The following is an 18,104-nucleotide window of genomic DNA, read 5'->3' as shown; positions in this document are numbered from 1 at the left end:
GATTTAAAAGGCAAACTGGCCAGTCACGGCGGGTCAAGCCTGTAATCCCAGCACTTTGGGAGGCCGAGGAGAGCAGATCACGAGGTTAGGAGATCGAGACCTTCCTGGCTAACACAGTGAAACCCCGTCTCTACTAAAAAATACAAGAAATTAGCCGGGCGTGGTGGCGGGCGCCTGTGGTCCCAGCTACTCGGGAGGCTGAGGCAGGAGAATGGCGTGAACCCAGGAGGCGGAGCTTACAGTGAGCCGAGATCGTGCCATTGCACTCCAGCCTGGGCGACAGAGCAAGACTCTGTCTCAAAAAAAAAAAAAAAAAAAAAAAAGGCAAAAAGGCAAACTAGGAAACAATCTGAATCTTACAAGAGCCGATATCCCTAATTTAAAAATGCCTGCAAAATCAAATATACAAAGATACGCACACAAGAAAAGAGGGCTGTGTCCACACTAAGCAGGGATTCTCAAGCTGGGAAAACTGGAGATTCTAGGGGAATTCATAGATGAGTTTCGGGGTGACACATGAACAAAACATACTGAGCAGAGAAGTCAGACACACTGCCTTCCAACTCGCCCTTCTCCCACACCTTCTGTAACGTGGTGAGATAGAGCTCAGTGCTGGGGTTGACCTGGAAGGAGGTCCTCCAGGTTCCCCAGGGAGCCCCAGGGCTGCTTTCCCGGTCACCAGATCACCCCTGGCTTCCCAGCCTCTCCCTGGGAGTCACAGAGCTCTTGGCATCACATTTTCTAGCAACTTCTGCTAACTGGGCACATAATACCATTTTCTTTTTTTGAGAAGGAGTCTTGCTCTGTCACCAGGCTGGAGTGCAGTGGCACAATCTCGGATCACTGCAACCTCCGCCTCCCGGGTTCAAGCGATTCTCCTGTCTCAGCCTCCCAAGTAGCTGGGATTACAAGTGTGCATCACCATGCCCAGCTAATTTTTGTATTTTTAATAGAGACGGGGCTTCATCATGTTGGCCAGGATGGTCTCAATGTCCTGACCTCATGATCCACCCGCCTCCGTCTCCCGAAGTGCTGGGATTACAGATGTGAGCCACTGCACCCAGCCCATACTACTATTTTTAAAGAAGCATCGATTTTGCAAGAAGCAAATGAAAACAATGACTTACCCCAACAAACTCCCCAGCGTGCAGAGCTCAATTTACAAAGGGAGGCAGGTGGCAATATGTTTGTAACTGGGTAGTCCAGACAAGCCTTGTTAGTGTTGCACCAAAGACACTGAAAGAGACCAACATTAAATAAACATTAGAAACACAACAGAAAAAACAAAGGAAGAACTGTCCTGGCTCTGCCCACAGCCCACCAGTGCATCTACTCTGTGGACGGCTGTAAAGGCTCAGCCTTCCCCCTCCCACTGTGTCTCTGCCTTCACCCTCACCGCCCTTCAGTCCACACCCAGCACAGCAGCCAGTAGCCCTGTCAGCTCTCCACGGACTCATCAAGGCCCGCGTCACTCTCACCTCTTCCACAACTCACCCTACTGAGGCGACGGGGCCTCTGTGCTGCCAACCCCACCTCCTGCTCGCAGCCTCAGCTCAGCCTGCCTGTTCTGCCTGGAGTACTCTCCCCACATCCGTGTGGCTCCCCACTGACTGGATAAGCCCTGCCCTGACCAACCGACTGGACACAACCACCTGCTTCCACCCCCTCCTCACCTCCTCTGAGGTGTGCTTCTGTAGACCTCTCCTCCCCGCACGCTGGGCACCTGTGCACATCACTGGCTGAAGCATCCCAAGAACGCAGGACATAGCCTGGCCCATCACAGGCACTCACTGAGTTTGTGCTGAATGGACTTTGGTGAGCATGGTCACCATTTGTAGAAAGGACCATGCTTCCTACCGCTGACCTTCACAAACGCACTAAGTTGCACAACTTGAAAGATGATGCAACTAAGGCTCAGCCTGCCCTAAACCGAGAGCTGGAAAGAACCTCATGGATGCTCGTCTGAGCCCCTCGAACATCAGGTATGAGGCAGCAGTGGTGTGGAGACAACACCATCACACCTGTATGTGTGTGTGTAAGAGCCCAGAGCTGGGCCCAGCACATGCCACGGTGGTACACAATGAGGCCCACAAGCGCTCTGTGAGCCAGGCACCGAGCGTGACAGGAAACAGCCTAGCACGCAGGCAGGTGGCACAGGAAGGGGTAAAAGAACTGCCATTCAGGCCGGGCGCAGTGCTCACGCCTGTCATCCTAGCACTTCGGGAGGCCGGGTGGCGGATCCCCTGAGGTGGGAAGTTCGAGATCAGCCTGACCAATATGGAGAAACCCCGTCCCCACTAGAAATAAAAAATAAGCCGGGTGTGGTGGCGCATGCCCATAATCCCAGCTACTCCTGAGGCTGAGGCAGGTGAATCGCTTGAGCCCGGGAGGTGGAGGTTGCGGTGAGCCGAGATGGCACCGTTGCACTCCAGCCTGAGCAACAAGAGTGAAACTCGTCTCAAAAGGAAAAAAAAAAAGAACTGCCGTTCGGCAGCACCTAATGCGCCAGCCCAAGACCAGACCCAAGTCCAGACTGCCTATTACTTCAAATCTCCACATTAACAGTGTTGCTGACTTTTTAATAGGATATAGGATAGAAAGTCTTGACATTTTTGGCCCAGGTTAGGGTGAAAGTCGTTGTCACAAAAAAATATGACAACGTCCCCTGGGCTTTCTTTCCCAGGGCTACTTATACAGTGACCACTTTAGTGTCCTGTTTAAGTTGTTTCCAGTATAACATAACAAGTAACAATTAAACCCTGTTTATTTTGGTCATTTGGGAGTATCTTAAATTTCAGGGGTTTTGCTTGCGATTAATGATTTTTGGCTAATCTTCCCTTTTCAAATGGCTCAAGTTGTAAATGTCTGATTTTCCATTTTTCCATGACAGTGGTACCATCAGCCACAGGAGCTCATTGGGAGGACACGGCATTCTCTTCTCTGGTTGTTATTGTGTTGCTTTTCTGATCGATTAAGTAATATGCACATAGCAAGCAGCTCAGGCAGCAGTGCAGAGACACACAGCCCACCACAGCCTCAGCAGCTCAGAGACTCAGCTCATCACAGCCTCAGCAGCAGACACACAGCCCACCACAGCCTCAGGAGAGACACACAGCCCACCACAGCCTCAGTAGCACAGACACACAGCCCACTACAGCCTCAGCAGCAGACACACAGCCCACCACAGCCTCAGCAGCAGACACACAGCCCCCCACAGCCTCAGCAGCACAGACACACAGCCCACCACAGCCTCAGCAGCACAGACACACAGCCCACCACAGCCTCAGGAGAGACACACAGCCCACCACAGCCTCAGCAGCAGACACACAGCCCACCACAGCCTCAGCGGCAGACACACAGCCCACTACAGCCTCAGCAGCAGACACACAGCCCACTACAGCCTCAGCAGCAGATACACACAGCCCACCACAGCTTCAGCAGCAGACACACAGCCCACCACAGCCTCAGCAGCAGACACACAGCCCACTACAGCCTCAGGAGCAGACACACAGCCCACCACAGCCTCAGCAGCACAGACACACACAGCCCACCACAGCCTCAGCAGCAGACACACAGCCCACCACAGCCTCAGCAGCACAGACACACAGCCCACCACAGCCTCAGCAGCAGACACACAGCCCACCACAGCCTCAGCAGCAGACACACAGCCCACCACAGCCTCAGCAGCATGGATACAGCCCACCACAGCCTCTGCTGCAACACGCAGGGTCCTCTTGAGGCCTCCCAGGCACAGACACCTCCTTCCAGAAACCTCCTGTGTGCCCAAGAACACGCCCACGCAGGCCTGGAGCTGGCTGCGAGGCAAGCGGCCCCCTTCACTGCCCTGTCTGGGTCAGAACTGGAGTCAGGCCTTCAGCCCTTCTGGACTGGCCCCACCCACGATGACCTGGGCAAGTCCCTCGGCCCCGCCTCATCCACAATACGGCTGCCATCACCACACCCCGCCCGGGGTGGTGAGGGTTACACAGGGCACCACGGCAAAAACACGCTCTAGGCTACAAAGCCACATACAATAGTCAGCTGTGTTTAAGGCTGAAATGACTTCCAATGGAAAAACCCAGAGACTAAAAAGCAGCACCATCTAGAAAATGCACCAGGACCAGGGCATTGGAGCAAGTTCAACATCACCAATGTCAAGATCTGAAACTACAGAAACGGCATCTTTCAATTTTTTTTTTTTTTGAGACGGAGTCTTGCTCTGTCGCCCAGGCTGGAGTGCAGTAGCGCGATCTCGGCTCACTGCAAGCTCCGCCTCCCGGGTTCACACCATTCTCCTGCCTCAGCCTCCCGAGTAGCTGGGACTACAGGCGCCCGCCACCACGCCCGGCTAATTTTTTGTATTTTTAGTAGAGACGGAGTTTCACCGTGTTAGCCAGGATGGTCTCGATCTCCTGACCTTGTGATCCGCCTGCCTCGGCCTCCCAAAGTGCCGGGATTACAGGTGAGCCACCGTGCCCGGCCCATCTTTCAATTTTTAATCAGCAAATGCAAGTATCCAGTGAAGTCCCACGAACTGACAAGATGTGTCTCAAATCTATGCCACTGTCTCATACAGGAAGAACTGTTTTTTGAGAATATGGCTCACGCCTTGGAATGGAAATCACCTAATACATCTTTCCCAGCCTCCTCATGTCCTCAAACCTCACTGTCGGGAAAAGGAAGCCTCACCCTGCAGTTCTCAACACTTGCTAAACCCCTGACTGGAAGGGGCAGGGGGTGGCCTCTCAGGAATCCTAAGAAAAAGGCCTCACAGGATGCTGTTTTCTGCCTAACCACTTCCACTCGCCGCAGGCCTTCCCTCAGGTTTCCCACGCTGACTTCATGGTGCTGCGAGGAGACGTGGGTGCTGCTGAACCAAGGGCTGTGCAGTAAGGCAAGCCTAAGAGGTGCCAGCCAGGCTGGCCTGAGAGCAGGTCACCATGCAGAGAAAGCCAAAGGACCCTGTTCACACGTCTTTAACAAGACCTGCACTGTGACGCTGCTTCCCCACCATGGGTGCTCCTTCTCCCAGGTGGACATCTGCAACAGACTCCATTGGGAAGGTACCCCAGGGAGTCTTGGGCCCCACCCCATGCCGTGGAGGCTCAGGGAACTTTGCTCTAGACCGCTAGCCTCTTGTTGAAGGGCACACAGTATTTAAAAGACCCAGGGACAAAATCCAAACCTGAGCCCCAGATCACGACCAGAGAGTGCTATGGACAGCCTGGCGCACCGGCCCAGAGGGCTGGTGCCTTTCTCTCCTTGCTCTGCCCCTTCCAATCCTGTGTGAGGAGCTCAGAAAGCAGCCTCTGCTGCAGCCCGACAGCCTGGGAAACACGGGCTCCCAGCCTTAGGGTGCAGCTTTACGGACAGCCCAATTTCTCGCTAGGGGCCTCGTGAGGAAGGCTGACCGCAGTGCTGAGCACGCAGTGTGGCCCCGTATGCACAGGAGTGAAATCACGGATACTGACCATGCTCAGACAGTAACTGCAGTTTTCAGGAGGTTTGATATGCCTGAAAGGGCTGAAGTAACATGTAGTAACTATTCAAAAAACCATCCCCCCAAATCCCAAACAACAGAGCCCTCCACACAACCTGGCGGCCCCCTGGACCTAGAGAAAGCCCGTGTGCCTTTGGACGGTTTGGACGGCACTCTAGTTTCTAGTCCGCGTGCTACTTACGGAGACGTTCTTCAGGCACTCTTCACAGGTTTTGTTTGTGTTCTGAGAACAAGCTGCAGGAAAGAGGCAAGAGACAAGTCAGTCACTGAGAATCAGGCAGTGTAAATATTCGTCCAGAAGGGCAGGGTGGGCACCAGTGAGGGGCGGAGCACCAAGAACCTCTGATCTGGAATTACCAAAGGTCCCCTTCCTGAGCCCTGCTGGTAACAAGCCTTCTTCAAGACATCTGGAACAAGTGTTCAAGAACCCCGCGGCAGGCAGGGCACCAAGAGCATAAACACGCAGCTCCTGTCCGCGAGGGCTCTTCCGGGAGAGAAGAGTCCCAACACAGAGGGCGGTGTTTCAGATCCCTCTGCGAGAGGAGGTGCGCCCTGCGGTTGTGTAATCACTAGCCACGAACCCGCTGGGACCTTCCACTCATCAGCACATACTCTTTTGGCAACCCAAGAGCCTCCATCCAAGGCCACAGCAATGCCAGCAACACTGCCAAGCAGCACGCTTGTGTCTTCGGACTCACCTACAGATCTCATGTGACAAAGCAAGGTCTCAGTCCCAACAGCCTCACCCCAGACTGGGCTAAGCTCCCTGTACCGAGGGAGAGGCCTGGTGCGCCAGCCTGCTCCAATCATGCAGAACACCCCGGGATTCTGCCCGCTACTCACAGCACTGCTCCTAAGGAAGGGGTCCAACTCCACGCAGCCAACAGCTCTGGAACTCAAGCCAATCAGAAGCAAGAGCGATGGCGTGAATAACTTCCAACACGCAACCAAGCTGACTGCCTACTCCCCCAATCCCGTCTCTCACACACACACACACGCTGACTGCCTACTCCCCCAATCCCGTCACACACACACGATGATTGCCTACTCCCCCAATCCCGTCACACACACACACACACACACACGATGATTGCCTACTCCCCCAATCCTGTCACACACATACACACACACACACACTGCCTACTCCCCCAATCCCATCTCTCACACACACACACACACACGCTGACTGCCTACTCCCCCAATCCCGTCTCACACACACACACACACACGATGATTGCCTACTCCCCCAATCCCGTAACACATACATACACACACATACGCTGACTGCCTACCCCCCCAATTCCGTAACACACACACACACGTGCTGACTGCCTAACTCCCCCAATCCCGTCACACACACACACACACACACACAGACTGCCTACCACCCCAATTCCGTAACACACACACACACACGTGCTGACTGCCTAACTCCTCCAATCCCATCACACACACACACACACGCTGACTGCCTACTCCCCCAATCCTGTAACACACACACACACACAGCTGACTGCCCACTCCAATCCTGTAACACGCACACATACACACACAAAGCTGACTGCCTAATCCCCCAATCCCATCACACACACACACACACACACACACACACACACAAAGCTGACTGCCTACTCCCCCAATCCCGTAACACACACACACACACACAAAGCTGACTGCCCACTCCTACAATCCTGTAACACACACACACACACACTGACTGCCTACTCCCCCAATCCCATAACACACACACACACTGTGCACGCTGAAAAGAGCTCTGTGCTCACCACCAGTCACTAGAGAAATGCAAATTAAAACTCCAACGAGAGATGACTACACACCCACCAGAATGGCTAAAATTAAAGAGAATGACAATAGCAAATGTTGGCAAGGATGCACAGCAACAGAACTCTCACACAGTGTTGGAAGTGTAAATGGCTCAATAATTTGCAAAGGAGGTCTGGCAGCTGCTCCTAAACAAACATGCGACCACCTATGACTCAGCAATCCCACTCTTAGTATTTCATCCAGAAGAGAGGGAGCCCGCATCCACAGACGGACCTGCGCAGGAGCGCCCTGTGACAGCCCCAAGTGAACGCAGCCCAGATGTCACTCTGTAGGAGGGTGGACAGACAGGCTGGAACACTCACACAATACCAGCAGGGCATCAAGAATAGCAAACATGCGGCTCCCGGATGAAGGGATCTTTGGAAAAGGCATTCCAAACACAAAAGGCTGATTTCTGTGTCTCTCCTTTAGAGGTGAGCTATGTGGCTGTGCAATCACTAACACTGTTCAGCGATGAAAAGAAATGAACTGGTCTATGTAAAACACGGATGAGTGTGAAGTACATCATGTGAGTGAAAGACGCCTTCCGCAAAAGACCCTATCATGTAATTTTGTGGCCATGTTGCTCTAGAAAAGGTGAGACTCACCTATGGAGGGAGGGGGGCATTGGCTGCCTGGGGGCAGCCATGTATGGGGGAGGTTGAATCTTCCAGATCGAGGGTCTGTCTCGGTCCCGGCTATATGGGTGTAACTCACTGAACAGCACAATTAAGTTTCCCACATTTCCCTGTATGAAAAATGTATCTCAAAAGAAAAAACAAGACAACTCTGAACTCTGGTCCCTGACAGGCACAGTGAAGGCAGAAGAGCACGCTCACATCTGTGACTGACGCTCACGTCTGTGACTGACACTCATGTCTGTGCCTGACACTCAAGTTGTAACTGACACTCACGTCTGTGACTGACACGTTGTGACTGACGCTCATGTCTGTGACTGACGCTGACGTCTGTGCCTGACACTCACGCAGGAGTGGAAGGCTGTGGGGACACCTGGACAAATGCAACACAGCAAAGCGTGGCGACACGCCTGAGGTAGCGGGTACACAAGCGCGCACCACAAAATCCTTCAGCTTTGCTGTACACGTGAAGAGTTTCATGATGAAATGGAGGGAAAAGAGCTTCAGCTTTAACTTACAATTTCACTCATTACGTTTACCAAGAGGGACTAATAACACATTGAGTCCATTGTTGGGATCCTTCTATTTAACAGTGTAGTTATACACTCCACTTTTCTAAATAAATCTCCACTTTATTTGAAATGAAAGCACATTTTGTCACATGTTCTACAGCAATTATCACTAAGTAGTACTTTTTTCAGAGTCTCTAGGGGTGTGCTAGTCAGTTTATGTAGAAGTTTATTTTAAGCCACTTTAGATACTTGAAACAACAGGTTGTATTCAGCCCCAGGGAGGTAAAGAAAATTGGCAACCAGTGAAAAGCCTTAATTTCTGAAATCACTGCTGAGAGGCAGGGTTACAGGGTACTCTGATAAGAACAGCACTGCTGACATTTCGAAGTCCCCAGTGACTTGGCACTGTGGGAAGAAGGAGGAACGGTGGGCTGATGGTGGGCACAGACCCCCGTGGTGTTGCAATGTGATGGGCACCATGATGAACTCTTGGTTTTAAAATTCAACTCCCAGCTCTGTCCACTGAAAGGACAAGACTCAGCAGCAGACGTGTATCCTTGGTGCCCAGCTCTTGGTTTCTAGATGCTGTTCCCCACCAGCAGGAAGCAGAGCTCCTCGGAGAAATGGCTGATTCCAGAAGTGGGGCAGAAAGTGCACAAGATGAGCCACAGACAGTGTGCAGTGCCTGAGAGTGGCATGGACAGGAACGAATGGCTAGAGGATCCAGAAGCCAGTCTGGAGGGAGTCTTTCTGGCCAAATCTGGGCCAATTGAACATCAAAATAAATGATAACAGTCATGAACTCTAACCCCTAGAATCCATACTGACATGAAATAAAGAGAAGGCCGAGTGGCAAACGCTGAAGAAATGATGAGTTGAGAAGACTCCATTTCACAATCATCACAGCCAACACTAACGCAGGCAAGAATTCCCCGAAGATGCCAAGTCCACTGGGTCTGCCCCCGAAGATGCCAAGTCCACTGGGTCTGCCTGTGGACTGACAAGATAGTCTCAAAGCACCTCCCCACAGGTGAGTCATTACTCAGGGGGAGAAGGTGGCACCTTCCAAGAGATCAGTTATCCCCACCATAACCTAGAACAACACGATGATGGGACAAAGTGACAGCATGTGCCCCCCACGGAGGACACTGAGAGGACAGAATCACTGCGCCATGCTCCTGCCAAAGCGCACCTGAATCGAATAAAAGGAAACACCCGGTAAGACCCACTGAGGGTCCTTCCACAAACTGGCTTTCTGAAAACAAAGAGGAACTATTCTAGATCAGTGGAGATTAAAGAGACACAATGATTAAATGCAACTTGTGGTCCTGGATCTCAGCGGGTAGGAACAGGACATTGTTGGGGTAACTGGTAAAATTTGTACCAGATTGGAGGTTAAATCAGGTATTCAATGATATCATACCAATGTTACATGTCTAGCTTTTGATAATTATATAAATTTTAGTTATGTAGAAGAACAGCCTCCTTCTTAGGAGATAAACTCTAAAAAATGTAGGGATAAAGGTCACAATAGTAACTTACTCTCAAATGGTTTGGTCAAAATAACAACAGGCAATACAATTGTGATTTGTCAATTTACAATACATTTTAAAAATATGAGTAGAGATGGAGTCTTGCTATGTCACCCAGGCTGGTCTTGAACTCCTGGCCTCCAGAAATCCTCCCACCTCGGCCTCCAAAAGTGCTGGGATTACAGGTGTGAGCGACTGTGCCCAGCTGAACCAATTTTTTTTTTTTCAGAGACGGAGTCTCGCTCTGTCGCCTGGGCTGGAGTGCAGTGGTGCAATCTGGACTCACTGCAAGCTCTGCCTCCTGGGTTCATGCCATTCTCCTGCCTCAGCCTCCCGAGTAGCTGGGACTACAGGCACCTGCCCCCACGCCCGGCTAATTTTTTGTATTTTTAGTAGAGATGGGGTTTCACTGTGTTAGCCAGGATGTTCTTGATCTCCTGACCTCGTGATCCACCCGCCTCGGCCTCCCAAAGTGCTGGGATTACAGGCGTAAGCCACCGCACCTGGCCTGAACCAATTTTTAAAAATAAAACACAAACAATTTTATTATAAACTTAAAAAATAACAAGGAGATCTAGAGAGAGGGTGCTAAGGCAAACGGAGTCAATGCTGAGAACAGAAGGGCATCCAGGACTTCACTGCACTATTCCTTCAACTTTCTGCACCTCTGAGGTCTTTCTAAACACAACCTGGGCAAGGAGACACAGGGCACGCCCGACACACCCACTGGAGTCCTTCCTGAAAAGTCATCTACCAGGAAGGGTGCATGTGCTTCCTCTCCTCAGCCCTACAGTGGCTACAAGCGACAGGGATGATGCCGTTCTCGTTCATGCGGATTTTCATTTTTAAAGCTTCTTTCTGATAACTAGGTCTTGTGTGAACTACAAGAACTGAGCTCCAAAACACATACCATCAACTCCATCTATCCCCAGACCTCTGGATTACCGGTCAGTCTGAGTCAGCGGAGAGGCATGAGAGGAAGAGGGAGAGAAAAACCACCCAACATTCCTCCTGCTCCCAGCAGGCCAAGAACAGGGCAGGCTTTCAATAAGGGGGAAAACACCAATGTTTACAGTCCTTATGAAAATAACATCAAAGGCCGGGCGCGGTGGCTCAAGCCTGTAATCTCAGCACTTTGGGAGGCCGAGACGGGCGGATCACGAGGTCAGGAGATCGAGACTATCCTGGCTAACACAGTGAAACCCCGTCTCTACTAAAAAATACAAAAAACTAGCCGGGCGAGGTGGCGGGCGCCTGTAGTCCCAGCTACTCGGGAGGCTGAGGCAGGAGAATGGCGTGAACCCGGGAGGCGGAGCTTGCAGTGAGCTGAGATCCGGCCACTGCACTCCAGCCCGGGCGGCAGAGACTCCGTCTCAAAAAAAAAAAAAAAAAAAAAAGAAAATAACATTAACATCAAAGATGGGAAAAGGTCATTCTACTCTGTCCTTTGAAAACACATCATCTTGCATAGGAAGAAAAGAAAGGCCAGGTGCAGTGGCTCATGCCTGTAATCCCAGAACTTTTGGAGGCCAAGGTGGGTAGATCACCTGAGGTCAGGAGTTCGAGACTGGCCTGGCCAACATGGCGAAACTCCAACTCTACTAAAAATACGAAAATCAGCCGGGCGTGATGGCACGTGCCTGTAATCCCAGCTACTTGGGAGGCTGAGGCAGGAGCATCACTTGAACCTGGGAGGCGGAGGTTGCAGTGACCTGACATCATGCCACTGGACTCCAGCCTGGGCAACAGGGCAAGACTCCACCTCAAAAAAAAAAAAAAAGAAAGGCATGATTCATTTGTTACTGCTTCAGAGATAAGCAGTGTTTATTTCTCTAAGAGATCACCATCTCTTATCGCATCACAAGATACAGAAAAACCATGTGCTAGAAAACCAGAGATAAAAACTGCCCTTGTGTTGCTTGAGTCTAACACTGAATGTGACTGCCCTGACTTCTGAGGTCCTATGACTGCAAGGCTTCAACTTATACTCCATTTATCAATTTTTAAAGACCTTTCAGTCTTATTTGTTTTAAAAATTAAAGGAAAAAAAAAAGTTTTCTTCTGTCAGGATACACCAATCCTCCATGACCCATTTGAGTGCTTTCCTGAAGTTTCAGGTGAGTCAATAAACGCACTAAGCACAAAGGAACACATCAGCAAGTGTTAAGTATTTCCTCGTCATGCTCCTGTCACACAGCAGGCCACAGGCTGCAGTCTCCAGGCTGCAGTTCTCATCAGAACCAACGGCCAAAGAGGCATGGTGCCCACTCTGCACTGGGACAGAGGCATGAAGACCAACTACATTGTCAATTCCAGGTGAGAAAAGAGGGCAGATATGGAGACAAAAAACGGTCTTGCAAATTCCACTATTTCAAAACAAAGAGTTGAAGATTAATAGTATATATCAACGCTGTGAACCCTGTGTACACTGTAGCACTCTGTGAAGTTAGAAAGCCATGCTTCTCAGGGTGATGGGCCGACTACAGATACCCCTTCCACATCAGGAGGCCCCACTGTAAGGAGCGGCTGGGTGGCACCCACCACCTCAGGGACCTGCACTGGCCACACTGCTCCAGCCCTCAGACAGTAGTCCGAACTCCTTTTCGGGGTCGTCTTTCCTCCAGATGAAGCTCTTGGATTGAGTCTGACTCCATACATAAATAAAGTGGGGTCCAAAAGCCCTATCCAGGTTTCTTTAACTTCAAGAATCTTGCTCCAAAGATCTTCAATACACCATGGGTTCTTAATGTCTCTCCTCCATCAAAACACATGAAAAGATGCTTAAAAGTGTTGGATTTGGATTGGTATAATGTATTCTTTAAATTCACACAGTGTCCTTGTAAAGAAGACAAAATGTTTTAAACATTAGTATTGTGGTCACATTCCTGTAACTATGACAAGCAGTAAAAAATCTCACACTAAGCAAGTACTCTGTGGGAAGATGCGAGTTCTCCAAGCTATAAATAGCCCCTCTCTCCAAGGACAAGGGGCACGCAGACACCACGGGCGCCTGGGCAGTGAATGCCAACATGACGTGGCACCATTCTTCCTATTTCAAGGGGTCCCCAGTAAGAGAAACAACAGTTCACCCACCGGGACTTGCAGATTACTCTAAGTGGAAGCAACCAAGAGTGGTCTCCAGGAGGAGAAGGAAATGCTTTTCAGCTGACACACCGAATGGCAGTTCTGGATCCACCCCACTTGTCCACACCCATCTCTGCGCCCTTCAGAAGTGCAGAGTAGAAGGAATCACAGTAGTCAAACAAAAACCTCAGGGTGGCTTTCGTAACACTCCCACTTTAACAATGCAAGCAAACACACCCCCGAGCCACTGATACGAGTTTCAAGTGAATCACACACTCTCCCGGCAAACGCCCATTCCGTTTCTTGAAACGTATTCATTGCACATTTGTGCTCAGAACTCAATGTGGGCCAAAAGTTCCCAGTATAGTACCACTGGCCTCCTTGATTAACAAACTTCAAGGCAGCTGCATTGCTAACGTCACAAACACTAAGTACACATGGAAACAGATAAGAAGAAACACAAATAACCCCGCACTGAAATAAACATTCCATAAGGTCACAAAAAGAAAAAGTGCTCTACTATGCTTAGCAGACCCTGACAGAGCCTGGGCTAACATGAGTTGAGAAAAGTATTAGCCCCTCAAGCTGGGCCCAGGTCAACCCTAATTGTAAGGGTCAGGAAACTGAAGTTAAGGTGGCACTATTCCCCACCACTAGTGGTCCCCTAGAAACTCCAAACACGGAAATCAGCATGACATTCTGAAACAGGTCCAACCATGACACTCTCCAGCTTAGAACCTGCTGGATTTTCCCGCAGCACACCAGGTTCTGGAGGCCCAGCCCCACAGGAAGCCACTCTCTATAAACATCCCGGTTTCTGGAACTCTGAGTCTCCTGTCACGCACTTTCCTCCACTAGCACTCCTCCAGCCCCCGCGCCCTCACTGCTTCTTTCTTGGTCAACCTCCCGGGGACTCAGCTCCTCTAGGACAGAAGCTATGTCTGTCGGTCACCACCGTGGCCGCAGGGCCTGGTGCAGATGGGATAAACGAATGAAGAATGCCACCTGCGGGTCTGGACAGCGTAGACCCGCAATCAGCTTGCTTCAAAATCAGATGCTACAGCCTGGTTTTGGAGAAGCCATCCTTTCTAAGGCATAAGATAAGTGCGAGCGTTCGCTGCTGTGCATGAAACTGTGGCCGGGAGGGAGCGGCGGCGTAAACGCCGGCGACTGCAGAGACACGCCGGCCGCGGCCCCCATCACCCTCCAGGGGCCTGGGGCCGCCACCCCGACCTGCCCCCGACCAGCTGTGCGACCTCGAGCACGTCGTGAGCCGCCATCCCGGCTCGGGATCGAACCCGAGGAGAGCTGTCTGAGGTCTCAGTAAGGCTAAGAGAGGCCGCAGGTGCCAAGCGTGCCGCCTGCCGAGCGAGGGCCAACCCGCGGCCACGCGCGAGGAGAGGCCGCAGAGACTGGACAAAACAAAGACAAAGACAAAGGCGGCTCTTCCCCGGCCCGCGCCCCAGCCGCGACGGCAGCTCCCGCGGCCGCCAGACCGGCGTGACCCTCGAGAAGCCGCCGCCTGGGCAGTGCCTGCGACCGTGGGCCTAGGCCGCCCGCCGAGCCCAGCGCCCAGGCCGCGACCCCGACCCGGACCCCGACCCCGACCTGGACCCACCAGCCGCCCCGCCCCCTTCGCGGCCCCGCCCGCGCCGGCGCCTTCACCCGCTCCGGGAGGCTCCTGCGCGGCGGCCAGCGGGATGAGCAGCAGGAGTAGCGCGGCGCCACCGAGGGGCAACCTCCAGTACGGCGTCGGCCCGCGGGCCACTCCGGGAGCCATGGTCGGCGGTCGCTCCGTCAGTCAGGGGCTCGTTGTAACTCCGACTACAGCACAAGCTGTCTCTGCCCGGAAGAGCCGCGGCGCCGGAAGTGGACCTGCGGGGCGGGGCCACGCGACTGCGCAGCCTCAAAAAGCAGCTCGCTCCGCCCCCTCGCCATCCGGCCCGCCTCCAGGCGCGGCTGTCGTTCGGTTCGCCTGCGCGATGGAGGAACGGCGCCTGGTAGTGAGGCGAGCGGCTGAGGCTCAGTGCGCCTCCGTGGCGCGGATGGGCTAGGAGTGACCGAGGGGCCCGCCGCGGCTCCTGCGCCTGCGCGGCGGGGACGGGCGGCCGGCTGAGAGGCCTGGCGGAGCGCGGTGCTTCGGTGGCGGAGGTGACGGCGGCCTCCATCCTAAAGGGCTGCGGGCGTCCCGGACGACGGCCCCAGGCCCTGCTCACGCTGCTCTCAAGTGAGACCTGGAGGAGGCGCGGGTGGGCCCTCGTAGTCCGCGCCGGTGCCCGCGCTCCACACCGCGGCTTCCCGCGCTGGGCTCCCGCGGATGTCCGCGTGGGGTGTTTCGGGGATTTATTTATTTTTGTACGTTAACCGCACTGGAAGCGGCCGCAAAATAGGCTGAAACGTGTGGTGCTGAAGCTGCCACCTAAATTCCCGAGAGAGGCGCCGTTTCTCCTCCCTGGCTTCTCGCCGACGCCCTCGCTGCTCGGTTGATGAAAGGACTAAATGGTGACGGACATTTTTAAGGCGACTTAAGAAATGGCAAAAATACATTTAGAGGCGTGAACCTGAACACAGTCTGCCGCTTCAAGCCCCACGAGAGCCGGGGCCGCCCGCTCCCGTGCGCCCGCAGCTCCTTTCTCGGGTCCGGGATTCTCCGGTGCTGGGGACGGAAACCTGCCTTCTTGGTTCATGACCCTTGTAGATGAACTTCCCCTGTTTTCTGCGCTGCTTAGACCAGAAGACGGGAAGCCGTGACTGCCGCACCCTCTGACGGGTTAAATGTACCCTTCCCCGAAACAGGCACTGCCCGTCACCCATCAAACGCTGTGACTGCGCCCACCTCGTGGGAAGGACGCCGCGATCCTGCTAAAAGCCCCTCGGCCTCTGCCTGCCCGAGGGCACCCTTCCCCTGCCTGCTTCCGAGGGCGGACTCCATTCCTCTGGAGTTGGTGTTTCCGGGTGGGCCAGCCTCCAACCACCTTTGAATAAACCCCCCTTACATTAGATTCTGACCCTGTGTGATTTTAGGTTGGGATGTGGGCGCCTGCAGATGGGCCCGAAGCCAGCCTTCTGTGATCCGAGCCAGTTCTCTGGCACTCGCGGAGCGGCCTTGGCTCACCCGACCGCCTGGGAACTGATCGGGGTCTCTGGCAGCCTCCCAGGGCTGAGGTTCAGACTGTTCCGCCTACCCAGGTCCACACCTGATGGGGCTGGAGTTGAAGCTTGGTTTTAAGGCAGAGAGTCAGCTGTTTGCAGGTGTGTGGTTACACTGCCCTTCGACGTTAAGGTTTTGTTCGTCTTGCTAAAGTTGGCAACCTTTTTTCTCCTTCAGATTTGGAGAAGGGGAAAACAGTTTCTCTTTGAAAAGAGGAAACGAATCGTGGCTTAAGCAAAATTTGTAATCTTTAAAACTGGCCAGGCTCTGGAGCTGAGTTCAAGTGACATGTCTAAACTTTCTTCTTGAGTGACCAGATTTTCCCTTACAGGCTTTTGTCACTTAAGAGAACTCATGTTATAGACAATCGTCCATCCAAAACCAAGTCTTTCTCCTTCAGGAAGGACCCATCTTTGGGAACTCCAGCTGGATTCCTGCGCAGTGCTTATGGCGCCACCTCTTGTCATATTTAGAAAAACGGTCTCACATAACTTGAGAAAAAACAAAATTTCAGTGACCAAAGCCGGTACCCTTGGAATACCAAGCTCATTTACTTGTTTGCTCAATTGGAAAACGCTGGCTCTAGGATCACACAGAATCTTTGGGAGAGTTATTTTTTATGGTATTTGGAAGCATCCAAAAGAAGTTCTAATAAACGTATTTCTTTATGAGAGAAAAACATTATCTAAAATAATTTCTGAATTTAAAAAGACTACTGAAATTTCTCCCCCTCCTCCCTCAACTCCTTCTCTTTATCCTTTGTTGTCTGAATGCACTACCTAGCCCAGACCCACCTTTCTTCCTCCTCTTCCTCCTCCTCCTGTTCTGAGGCCCTTTCTCAAACAGCCAGTGTCTGATAGGGGACAACTACGTGCCCCAGCTCATCAGTTATGGTCAAAGGTAGAACTTAAAAGTATAATCAAGGAATTTCTTGATGCTCACCAGGACCCTACTGGTTTTTCCAGAGAATTTAAATACCTGAGTGTGTGACCCTGGCTCTACTTTGGGAAAAATAAATTTTTTTTTTTTTTTTTTTTGAGACTGAGTCTCGCTCTGTTGCCCAGGCTGGAGTGCAGTGGTGCAATCTCGACTTACCGCAACCTCTGCCTCAGCCTCCCAAGCAGCTGGGACCACAGGCACGCACCACCATGCCCGGCTAATTTTTGTATTTTTAGTAGAGACGGAGTTTCACCATATTGGCCAGGCTGGTCTCGAACTCCTGATCTTGTGATCCACCTGCCTCGGCCTCTGAAAGTGCTGGGATTACAGGCATGAGCCACTGCGCCGGGCCATAAAATTATTTTAAATAGTTAACACAAGTTCTCATTGCAGACATAAACTCTTGCTGATACAGCAGCCACATTGTCTGTAATAAATTCCACCTTGTTACAAGGTTCCATTCCTTGGAGTCAAAAAAAAATTCAAAGGGTAGGTATCACTAATACTCCTGTAATGGCAAGTAAATCTCAGCCTATAACTTTTCAACTAGGTCCTTTACAAGGGACTCACATTTTCCTTCTGGTTCTATCAGCTACCATCCATCTTATAAAAACAGACTTCTTAGAATTATAATACCCACATTTTTTTCTCCCGAAGGGGGACAACGTATTTAGAATTAGATGAGAAAGCTGAGTTACTAGACATAAAAAAAGTTTCAAAATCTAACCCATTTGCAATCCATATTGCCCTAGAAGACACTGAATTATTGAATAATGAAGAATTACAAAACCTACTAAAGGCAGTACTTGATCAAATATGGTCAGAGTCTTCCACTGATACTGGAAGAATCCTCTTGGCTACCCTGATCAAAGTATTTTACTGTAGTGGACTTTTGTAGCACATCCTTTAGTAGTTCTGTGGATG

At 51.8% G+C, this 18,104-nt stretch overlaps 1 protein-coding gene across 5 annotated transcripts in view; it reads right to left on the bottom strand.

Moving 5' to 3' along the window:
- Window positions 1-16,857, bottom strand: part of PTTG1IP (PTTG1 interacting protein) — a 28,037-nt gene extending 11,180 nt beyond the window's left edge. The window contains exons 1-3 of one of the 5 annotated variants that reach the window (XM_025378847.1): window positions 14,756-16,857; window positions 5,682-5,734; window positions 1,128-1,236 (exon numbers count right to left, since the gene is read on the bottom strand). In XM_025378847.1, the coding sequence (XP_025234632.1) occupies window positions 1,128-1,236; window positions 5,682-5,734; window positions 14,756-14,870 (277 nt within the window). In that variant the 5' untranslated portion in view covers window positions 14,871-16,857. The remainder of the gene's footprint in view (window positions 1-1,127; window positions 1,237-5,681; window positions 5,735-14,755) is intronic. The other 4 variants (XM_025378849.1, XM_025378848.1, XM_025378845.1 and 1 more) reach the window with 4 other exon arrangements.
- Between the last annotated feature and the right edge of the window lie 1,247 nt (window positions 16,858-18,104).

This window comes from Theropithecus gelada, chromosome 3 (genome assembly GCF_003255815.1).
Source record: "Theropithecus gelada isolate Dixy chromosome 3, Tgel_1.0, whole genome shotgun sequence".
Classification (NCBI taxonomy): domain Eukaryota; kingdom Metazoa; phylum Chordata; class Mammalia; order Primates; family Cercopithecidae; genus Theropithecus; species Theropithecus gelada.
Note: the sequence above shows the minus strand (reverse complement) of the source record. Positions and strands in the feature narration are given on the sequence as shown.